Genomic DNA, 12,234 nt, shown 5'->3' on the forward strand with positions numbered 1-12,234 from the left:
AACGAAGGAGGAGTTAAAGAGGAGGACAGAGCAGAGTCTCCTCTGTCCAGCTGTCTCTCCATGAAGAGTGACAGGTCTAAATTTCGTCCTCCAGACTTCAGTAATGAACCAGGACCCTCAGATCAGAAGATGAGTGATGGAGGAGACAAAGTGGAGGACAGAGTAGAGTCTCCTCTGTCCAGCTGTCTCTCTATGAAGAGTGACAGGTCTAAAGGTTGTCCTCCAGACTTCAGTAATGAACCAGGACCCTCAGATCAGAAGTAAGAAAACTTCTTTAAATCCCCAAAATGTCAAACTACAGAAATGTGCTTGTTATTAAGAAGAAGAGTTGAAACAATAGAATAATTTAATAGACATTTGATGCATGTTTGTGAAACAGTGATTTTATTTACACCACTGACTTGAGTCAAGAAAATATTGTAACACTTCCCAAGAGACTCAACAGCATTATCAATGAACTCAAACATGTTAATTTTTAGGTGCAGAACCAGGTTTGAATCCCCATCAATGGTTTTAATCTCATCTTATCTTTTATCTCTACAGAAAAACAAAGGGGTCTGTTTCTGTGGAGGAGCAGCTGTCCAGATGTGCTTTGAGTCAGGATGTCCTGAGAGATCCAGTTTCTACCAGCTGTGGACACTGGTTCTGCAGACAGTGTCTCACCTCATACTGGGACCAGTCTACTTCATCAGGAGAGTCCTCCTGTCCCCAGTGTGGACAAAGACTTGTAATAAGACAAGGACTGCAGATATCCAGTCAGTCCAGCACTGAAATCAGTAAGACTGAAGTCACTGAGTCTGAAAACAAGACTTTATCATTTATTACATTTGTTGTTAATGCTGTTAATATTTACATTAATATAGTCAAATGTATCAATATAATTTAACCTGGTTATATTTAATATGTTCTTCTCCTATTGTAGCAGCACATATTTATCACAGGGAGGTTTTTGTGTCAGTCAGTTTGTTTAATAAATCCAGTCTCAGGATATGTTTCTTCTCTTTCAGCAGATAGAGGTCAGCAGGAGGTTTTAGATGAATATAAGATCAGTCTGAGGACGAGATATGAACATGTGACTGAAGGAAGTGATGAAACAGGAAGTAAGAAAGGAAGTGAAGAAACAGGAAGGAGAATCCTCCTCAACAGGATCTACACTGAGCTCTTCATCACAGAGGGGCAGAGTGAAGAGATGAACACCCAACATGAGGTGAGACAGATGGAGACAGACTCTAAAAAGAAGATCCTCCATGAGACTCCAATCAAGTGTCAGGACCTCTTTAAAGCCTTACCGGACCAACAGGAACCAAAGATAGGAGCTCAACCCGACCAACAGAAACCCATCAGAGTGGTTCTGACAAACGGCGTGGCTGGTGTTGGAAAAACCTTCTCAGTGCAGAAGTTCACTCTGGACTGGGCAGAGGGCTCAGAGAACCAAGACGTCAGTCTGCTGATCCTGCTTTCATTCAGGGAGCTGAACTTGGTCAGAGATGAGCGCTACAGTCTTCTTGAGCTGCTCCGTGTTTTCCATCCAACATTACAGGAGCTGGCAGCAGAGACGCTCGCTGTCTGTAAACTGTTGTTCATCTTTGACGGCCTGGATGAAAGCAGACTGTCATTGGACTTCACAAACAGGGAGGTTGTGTCTGATGTCACACAGAAGTCATCGTTAAACACACTGTTCACAAACCTCATCAAGGGGAATCTGCTCCCCTCAGCTCTCATCTGGATCACTTCTCGACCTGCAGCAGCCAATCAGATCCCTCCTTCATGTGTTGACAGGGTAACAGAAGTACGAGGCTTCACTGACGCCCAGAAGGAGGAGTACTTCAGGAGGAGGTTCAGTGATGAAGATCTGTCCAGCAGAATCATCTCACACATCCAGACATCCAGGAGCCTCCACATCATGTGTCTGATCCCGGTCTTCTGCTGGATCACTGCCACAGTTCTGGAGCACATGATGAGCACAAAGCAGAGAGGAGAGCTGCCCAAGACCCTGACTGACATGTACTCACACTTCCTGCTGGTTCAGACACAGAGGAAGAAGAACAAGTATCATCAGATGAGTCCACATGAGCTGACGGAGAATGACAGGGAAGTTCTTCTGAAGCTGGGGAGGCTGGCGTTTGAACATCTGGAGGACGGAAACATCATGTTCTACCAAGAAGACCTGGAGCGGTGTGGTCTGGATGTCACAGAGGCCTCGGTGTACTCAGGAGTTTGTACTGAGATCTTCAAAACAGAGTGTGTGATGTTCCAGAAATCAGTCTACTGCTTTGTTCATCTGAGCGTTCAGGAGTTTCTGGCTGCAGTCTACATGTTCCACTGTTTCACCAACAGGGAGAGAGGTGTGGTGGAGGCTTTCCTTAAAGACATCCCACACAGGGAATCATCTGGAAATACTTTTTTAAAGAAGATTTTGAACCTTTTCAAAACTCCTGAAAGCTATGACTTATCTCTGGAAGTCTTCCTGAGAGGTGCGATGGAGAAATCCCTGAAAAGTAAGAACGGTCACCTGGACCTGTTTGTTCGCTTCCTTCATGGTCTTTCTCTGGAGTCAAACCGGAGACTCTTTGGAGACCTGCTGGGTCAGACAGACAACAGTCCAGAAATGATCCAGAGAGTCATCAACAACCTGAAGGAGATGAACAGTGAAGATATCTCTCCTGACAGAAGCATCAACATCTTCCACTGTCTGATGGAGATGAAGGACCTCTCAGTCCATCAGGAGATCCAACAGTTCCTGAAGTCAGAGAACAGATCAGGGAAGGAACTCTCTGAGATCCACTGCTCTGCTCTGGCCTACATGCTGCAGATGTCTGAGGAGGTTCTGGATGAGCTGAACCTGAGCATGTACAAGACATCACAGCAGGGACGACTGAGACTGATTCCAGCTGTGAGGAACTGCAGGAAGGCAGAGTAAGTCCAGATGTGATTAAATATGAGTATAAATAAAGTAGCAATAAGCCCTTTAGTTCTTCATATATATATATAATATATAATCTCTCTGTTTGTGGAAACAGAGTTCATCTATATTCAGTAAATGAAGAATATTTGTCTCTGTCTTGATTCAAAGCGCTCGGACATTTGTGTTTTCCTCCTACATGGACTCGAGAGTAAAGTCTGAGTTGTGTTAGCGTGCGTGAAAAGGGACGTTTGATGAGTTTGTCTGTCCTGACTTTATGCTGACAGTAAGAACTTAAAGTAACACAGCTAACGAGAGGTAACAGTGACATGATGAGTGAAGTTACCAACAGTCATGTCTTACATCACGTTACAGACAGAAGGTGGATCAAAAAGTCAAGCAGCCTAAATAATAGATTTCAGTACATTGAACTGTGTTAGTCAGGTATTATGTTGTGTTGGATCAGATCACAGATTGAAGTCATGGATGATTTTATTGGCCGCTCTCCTCTGAACTGCCCCTTTATGACAACTTTATCACCAAAGAAAATATATATAACCATGTAAAAAATGTGCCAAAATCCCGGTCAGTGAACAAACCAAAGAAAACAAACAAAGTATTTACAATACTTTACAGAAAAGGGCAACACGATGTGTTGGGAACACACGTGATCTGGTCACTTTTTCTGTTCGCTCTCATTTTGTCTCATTTTGACACAGAGGGTAACAAAGACAAAGGATGCGTTCGGATTGTCCCTCCTGTCCACTAACACTCACATTTCTTCCTTTAACCCTGGAAGCAGTTAAGTGGCGGCCATGATTAGAGCCGTCCATAGTCCATTTTCTGTAAACTGTAGTTCCACCACGGCAGACTCACGTCTCTGACCTCCGCCGCCGTCACATTATTATGACATCACCGAGTGAAAGTGTGGTCGGATTGTCAAAACAATGCCATCGCCTTTTCCTAAGTCCTTTATGAAGTCTCCTAACACCTTTCCTTAGGTCCTTTATGAAGTCTCCTAACACCTTTCCTAAGTCCTTTATGAAGTCTCCTAACACCTTTCCTAAATCCTTTATGAAGTCTCCTAACACCTTTCCTAAGTCCTTTATGAAGTGTCCTAACACCTTTCCTAAGTCCTTTATGAAGTCTCCTAACACCTTTCCTAAGTCCTTTATGAAGTCTCCTAACACCTTTCCTTCACCCTGTGATGTTTTCACGGGGTTAAGGAAAGGTGGATAGTGAAAGTAGATAGGAGGGACAATCTGAATGCACCCAGAGACTAAATAGACATGGGACAATCAGACACAGGTGAGACTAATCAGGGTCATCAACAAGGCAGGAAACACAAGAAACACAAGACCAGAACACTTGAGCACAAGTACAAATAAAAACGTGACACTGAAAACACAACCTCAACAAGATATTACAAAATAAAACAGGAAACACCAAACTAGGAACCTTAACATAGGAAAAAATATTACGGACAACATACTGTAGAAAGACACAAGGATACAAAGTAAGACAGGAAACAGTGAAGACTAGAACTATAATATAAATCAGAAAACACACAGGGAACAATGAGAAATAAAAACAGGAAATAAGAACTAAATCATGACATCAGAAAAACACGTTTACAAGTGATGGAAATGTTTGTTAACAAAATTAAAATTGGATGACAATATGAAGACGTTCCTTTAAATAACATTATCTACCATTTGTTTTACAACAGGTTTAGTAACTGTGGACTATCAGAGACTCACTGTGAAGTCGTGGCCTCAGCTCTGAAGTCCAACCCCTCCCATCTGAGGGAGCTGAACCTGAACTACAACGAGCTGCAGGATTCAGGAGTGAAGCTGCTGTCTGCTGGACTGAAGAGTCCAAACTGTAGACTGGAGACTCTGAAGTAAGACTACAGGTTTCATTTCTCTCTTCACATTAATATGATGAGAAGCTAAACTTTAAGAGAGTCAGTCGAGGATTTAAAACATAAAGTTCTGCGCATGGATTTGTCCACTTATCTTCTGACAACATGAAGACACAGCGCTTCTTTGCCGGCGCAGCGCCCCACGTGACGCTACCCAACACAGTCACATGAATGATTGTCATTATCAGCACATCATCACCATTACTTACTGTATGTTTATACTCTGGTGCCAAGAAGGCAGACTATCAGACAGAATGCTATTTGGACTTTCAGAATAAAAGACAGTCTTAAGATAACCTGAAGAACTCCTCACAGAAGATCACAACAGATGGATCGAGCATGGAGTTTTACATGTTCTTAAATCTGCTTGGTGTGATAAAGGTCATATGTGTCATTTTAATTCTAGGAATTGTATATGTTACACATTTAGATAAGGCTGTAGTGTTTTAAAAGCAGCCTCCCACAGTGGTCAGGGATAAGCCCAAGTCCCTCTCTCATTGGTGTTTGATGCAGGATAAGCTGTCAGAGGAGGCAGTGGACCAATCTCCTCCCTGAAGTTCTCTCCCTCAGTCTGAAGTCAGTGAAAGGCCTCATCCTTTATGATGTGTCCCAGGTGGTTTAAAGGGTAGTCTAAGCCTACCCTGGAAGTTTCCATGTTCAGTTTGTCAGTGTTCTAGCAGCAGCTGTTAATAAGGGCTTATTCCATACAGGGCGTGATGGTTAAGACCACCCATTAAAGGATTCTGTAAGGATTGAACAACATCACAGCTGAATGAAAGAATTGTCTCTTTTCAAAGAGTTTAAGGGTGGAACCATGAAGCTGATAAAGAGACAGACTTGCTCTGTTCATAAAGGAGATTTTCCTTCATCCATATAGACGTAGACTTCACATGATGATGCTAAAACAATTCAAGTAGAAAACAGGAAATGAAGCGTCTGACCCTCAACAAGAATGACACATGATCATGTGACCTTTTTAAAGATTTGTTACTAAACAGTCAGAGTTTCATCATGAATACATTTAAATTATAGATATTTTAGAGAACATGTTTGATTTTATACACACACACACACAGACACACACAGACACACACACACACACACACACACACACACACAGACACAGACACACACACAGACAGTCCCAGGTGTGTGTAGCTCAGTAGAGTAGTGGGTGTGTAATCTTGACTGAGATCAGGAACATGTTGGTGTCTTTATTGACATGAACAGCTGGATGAATGTGTTGCGTGTAAAAGTATTAATATTTACGTGTTAAATTGATTAACACACCTCGTAAGAAGAAGGGCACCACCTGGCTTACCAGGAACAATTGTATTAATTCATTAATTATGAAAATCAACAAATTTATGGATTTATTATTTTTAATCAATCTCAAATCTAAGTTTTGAGTTACCCAAAACGTTCAACCACTATGAATCAATACGAACACACTTCTGAATGTTATGCGTGATATTTTTAATGAGTAAATAAACAAGAACAGAAAAAACGGAACGATCCTAAAGATGCATCAGATATGTATGAAGAAACCAAAAGATGACTGATATATGCTATAGAGGAGAATCAGGAATGACAGATACTATCCTAACTAATTGAGTATGGTACGGTGTTTAACGTCTGTCTAACAAGATTATTGATTAGATTCGAATCAAAAGTTATTGAACGGCAAAAAAAAAAAAAGAGAGAGAGAAAAAAAAAAGGAGTTGAGCTCTAGGTTACAGGCTGATGTGGGTTCGGTGAACATTTCATGACACGGATTTCTGAGTTAACAAACAAGCTGTTGAGTGTCTTACTGTTGTCGCTGAACAAACGAGTCCGCCAAGTGGTACTGTAGTCTGCGGAAAACGGATCCTGGGTTCCGGTCTCCTGCCTACAGCCCGGATTCACTTTAGTGAACAGGTTGGAGTCGGATTAGCGCGTAACTCAGAAATGTGTCGGCGCTTTCAAGTCTTCTTCGCTGAGCCCAGATGAATTGTCCAAAAAAAAATAATTGATGATGAACGATCGTCAATCTTTTAATAACTGAATTGGCCGGTTCAGTTACTTAAAATAACAAGTCGCTTCAAGTCACTTTGTTGAGGAGAAAAATCCAAAAATTGGAGTGATAAAAAAACGTTCAATTTGAAGCTGCGCCGAGCCTCAATAGAATGTCTCTTAAGCGTGTAAATATTGAAGCAAACAAGAAGCACTAATGTCCAAAAAAATATAGATATCGAACAAAAACCAGAGTATAAAACAAGGAAAAATATACGAATTCCAAAAAAAATTACAAGCGAAAAATTGTGGGACCAGCCTCCAGCATAGAGTACGCACAGGCTTTTAATAGAGTGCTGAGGATGACACGCCCCTTCCAATGACGCGTCTTTAGGCGGAGCTGAAACATGAACTCTCTAAAGTTCTGAAACTAAATTAAACGTAAAACACTATCCCATACCCGAGTTCTCAATTATATTTATATAACAGTGAACATGTACAGTTTTAAAATTTAAAAGAAACATAAAATCAAACCATGAATTGATTTATTAACGTAGAAGTGATGTCCAGTCTAAAGGACTAAACATTGATTTAAAAGAACCACTAGATGGCGGTAGCGCTCCATGCAAGTCTTTGAACCAAGACAGTGACTTTAAATGATAAAATTAATTTTCTCATAACTTCGCGATAGATTGTCCGTTTTGAGTCCTGTTTGGATGAAAACGTTAGTTTAAATGTCCTTAGAAAGATTATACACCTGGAAATTAAGAATACATATTATTTAATATACATCTGAACATGGAGGCAGCTGGTACAGTCATTTTATGGGGTTCACTCAGGAGTCAGGGCATTCCTGAGTAGATTAAGGTTGTCCTGCAAATCAGGGGTCCGTGGCAAAGGTGTTTATGTTAATGTCAAGAAGATTTATACACAAAGAGGATGAAAACTAGTTCCAGATGGGTTTTTGCGTAATGAAGTCTTTTGAAGATGTTTACATGAGATGCGATAGCCTTTATGATTTAAAGTGTGGATTGTCTTCAGACAGGTTCAGACGAAGTGTCCTGTCGAAATGCAGAGTGGGGGAGGTCATAAAGTTGAGTTGTATAGAGGGACATCTGGTAAGGAGTGAGGGTGAGGGTCTCCAGCATCTCCAGCAGGACCGTCAGGGGCCCTCTTTATCTGATCAGATAGGGCACATCACGTAACAAATGTTTGAATGATGTCTGTAGAAAGCTGACATTTGAATGATCCACAATAACACAATGACAAAGTCTCTCTACTTATTTTAGGGACACACTCACTGATTGGACCTAGTTATGTCCTTATCATCTCATTCATCATTCTTTTTATTCTCTTCTTTTATTCTTTATTCAGATTGTATAACTGCAGTTTGTCAGAGATCAGCTGTTCTTCTCTGGCCTCAGCTCTGAAGTCCAACCCCTCCCATCTGAGACATCTGGACCTGAGTGAAAACAATCTGCAGGATTCAGGAGTGAAGCTGCTGAGTGATTTTCTGCAGAGTCCAAACTGTAGACTGATGTCTCTGGGGTCAGTTCACTTCTTCTCTGTTTGTGTTTTACATCTCATGTGTTTGATTATCAGCTGAAACATTTTCATGTTCACATGTTTCTGACCTCCATGAAGTTTTAGATTGAATGCTGTTCATGTTGATTTTCTTGTTTGAATCTGCATCATCAACAAATCTGATTTTTACCAAAATCCTTTAAATGGAGTTTTATTCAAGTGCTAACAAGTGCTTACCCATACTTCAGATACTTTTTCTGAACTCTTCATTTCAAAATAGAACACATCTTTCTCTGCACACACTTTCTTTACCAAAACACTGGAAATCTGACTCAACATTAATTTATTCTGTCAAAGAATAACACCTGTTTTACAAGGTACATACAGTCAATCAAAGTACACTAGGTTTTAAAATACTGGTTATTGTTGACATTACACAAACTGCATGGACTTGTTTGTTGCAGTTTTACTGGTATTTGCATGCAAAACATGCAATCCAGCTCATACTATGTATTATGTAGCTTCCTGCATCTACTTTTCCCTGCTCCTCTCTCTGCTGTCATGACTGAAAGCATCGCAGAGACCGCTGACACCAGCATACACGCACACACACATAAAAACACACACACACACACACTGGAGCTCCAGCCTCCATGTGCGGCGCGCCTCTTTTAACTTAAAGTGCATCAGCTCACAGTTGATCCATAAAAACGGAGTTGAGAACATGTGATCGGGTCAAACAGTCGATTTTTCTCCGTTCACTCTCAACGTGTCTGCAGCTAGCATAACGATAGCAAAGTCCTCTCACAGTCTCTGTAGTCTGTGAGCGTCTCCACTCTGACTCTGTGAAACAGTGCTGAGTTATAAACACTGCAGGTATAGTGCACGCTGAATGCACGTGCAGCAGGTGTAGGCAGATACACACCCGTCTAATAATGAGCAGGCTGATTATATGAAGGGTCTCATGTTGTCAAAGATAAGTCAAGAGAGAACTTGTTTAGTGGAGTCAAAAAGTTAATTTAGGACCCTGAGTGCCGCTGACGAGGTGGTCCACACGAGTATTAAATACTGTAAATTATTAACCGCAGCAGGTGGGCAGGGTGACATCCGAGAACACACACACTTTTGAAATGTCTTATTTCCACTGTTGTTAGCATAAATGAATGTGCTTTAACGTTGCTAAATTAGCATTACAGCTATCAATCAGTCAAATTAGCTTCATAACTTTTAAATCACATGTAATTCAGTGGGCTTGACAGGTTGATTAAACAGCTAAAATGGACAGAAATAGACGTTTCAAACGTGTGTTGTCCTCTTTTTACAGGAGTAACTATGTCAGAGACATGCAAATTCAAAAATGAGTGGATGGAAGAAAATAACTGAGCTGCAGAGTAAACTGAAATGAAACAAAAGAAATTGCTTTTCAGTGATTTATTGAAAATATACAAACATTTTTAATTGTAGTGCACCAGAGAAAGTACCAGTAAGAGAAAAGAGCGGGTTGAGTTAGGAATTGCCTCGTTGAACATTTTAACTCCAGTGTGTCATGCTGATGAAGTGCTGTAATCTGTGGGTGTGTTTGTATTATTCTAAGATACATTTGTCATCATTATTTTTCAAAGATAAAACTGAGAAAGAATCTGGTTAAATGCAAGTTAAAAACTGCAGTAAAGAACACTTCCAGAGACAGAGGGGGACGGGGGAATGTGTTACTAAACAGTCAGAGTTTCATTATAAATACATTTAAATTATAGATATTTTATAGAACATGTTTGATTTTACACACACACAGACAGACAGACACATACACACACACACACACACACACACACACACACACACACACACACACACACACACAGAGACAGTCCCAGGTGTGTGTAGCTCAGTAGAGTAGTGGGTGTGTAATCTTGACTGAGATCAGTAACATGTTGGTGTCTTTATTGACATGAACAGCTGGATGAATGTTTGGATGATGTCTGTAGAAAGCTGACATTTGAATGATCCACAATAACACAATGACAAAGTCTCTCTACTTATTTTAGGGACACACTCACTGATTGGACCTAGTTATGTTCTTATCATCTCATTCATCATTCTTTTTATTCTCTTCTTTTATTCTTTATTCAGATTGGAGAGCTGCAGTATGTCAGAGATCAGCTGTTCTTCTCTGGTCTCAGCTCTGAAGTCCAACCCCTCCCATCTGAGACTTCTGTACCTGAACTCCAACGAGCTGCAGGATTCAGGAGTGAAGCTGCTGAGTGATTTTCTGCAGAGTCCAAACTGTAGACTGATGTCTCTGGGGTCAGTTCACTTCTTCTCTGTTTGTGTTTTACATCTCATGTGTTTGATTATCAGCTGAAACATTTTCATGTTCACATGTTTCTGACCTCCATGAAGTTTTAGATTGAATGCTGTTCATGTTGATTTTCTTGTTTGAATCTGCATCATCAACAAATCTGATTTTTACCAAAATACTTTAAATGGAGTTCTTTAAGTTTTTAAAGTGAAATTTCTGATTTTTATTAAATGTTCAAAACTGAAGACACAAGATTGTCTGAACTGACATATATGTGATTATGAAGCACACACACACACACACACACACACACACACACACACACACACACACACACACACAGACAGACAGACAGACAGACAGACACACAGACACACAGACACACACAGACACACACACACACACACACACACACAGACACACAGACACAGACAGTCCCAGGTGTGTGTAGCTCAGTAGAGTAGTGGGTGTGTAATCTTGACTGAGATCAGGAACATGTTGGTGTCTTTATTGACATGAACAGCTAGATGAATGTTTGGATGATGTCTGTAGAAAGCTGACATTTGAATGATCCACAATAACACAATGACAAAGTCTCTCTACTTATTTTAGGGACACACTCACTGATTGGACCTAGTTATGTTCTTATCATCTCATTCATCATTCTTTTTATTCTCTTCTTTTATTCTTTATTCAGTTTGGATAGCTGCAGTTTGTCAGAGATCAGCTGTTCTTCTCTGGCCTCAGCTCTGAAGTCCAACCCCTCCCATCTCAGAAAGCTGTACCTGGACTCCAACGAGCTGCAGGATTCAGGAGTGAAGCTGCTGAGTGATTTTCTGCAGAGTCCAAACTGTAGACTGAAGACTCTGAGGTCAGTTCACTTCTTCTCTGTTTGTGTTTTACATCTCATGTGTTTGATTATCAGCTGAAACATTTTCATGTTCACATGTTTCTGACCTCCATGAAGTTTTAGATTGAATGCTGTTCATGTTGATTTTCTTGTTTGAATCTGCATCATCAACAAATCTGATTTTTACCAAAATGGTCTGACATAATAGCCATCTGGCCCGGCGTGTTGAATGTATTCTCCCCACACGTGGCCAGCCTGACTGTGACACAACTGGAGCAATGAAATAGTGAGCCCAAGATTTAGAAGGAAATTTCAGACTTAACCTTATTAGAACACCATGAAATTCACCACCACCAGTTGTATGTTTTTTCTTCCCATTAGATTGGGATTTAGTCATCTTTGGCTCAACAAACCAGCTGATTTCTGGACGAATACAGGACTGGAAATCAGGGAAAGAGCGTCATCCGAGTTGTTGAAGAGAAAAGGACACCTGGATTGACTGCCGATGTGGCAGTGACTATTCTAAAAAGAATTACCTGAATTGCCATGAACCTGACTTATCTATGGCTAGTGATTGATCTTACACTACGCCAGATGATCAGTCTAGTTGACCTTGGTAAAATGTGATTCGATCAGCCAGTGCAAGCCAGCTAACCAGGGCTTCATGAGCGAGGCAGCATAGCTCTGAAATTATTGTCTAAGCGCTACCATGGCAACATGCGTGGAAGTAACAGCTGTAGAAA

General features: G+C 40.8%; 1 protein-coding gene across 1 annotated transcript in view; it reads left to right on the top strand.

Moving 5' to 3' along the window:
* LOC306825396 (uncharacterized protein) overlaps window positions 1–12,234 on the top strand; it is a 498,202-nt gene that overhangs the window by 377,456 nt on the left and 108,512 nt on the right. The window contains exon 13 of the mRNA XM_079346114.1: window positions 11,339–11,512. Coding sequence (XP_079202240.1) covers window positions 11,339–11,512 — 174 coding nt within the window. The remainder of the gene's footprint in view (window positions 1–11,338; window positions 11,513–12,234) is intronic.

Source organism: Symphodus melops (assembly GCF_947650265.1).
Source record: "Symphodus melops genome assembly, chromosome: 6".
In the NCBI taxonomy this organism is placed as follows: Eukaryota; Metazoa; Chordata; class Actinopteri; order Labriformes; family Labridae; genus Symphodus; species Symphodus melops.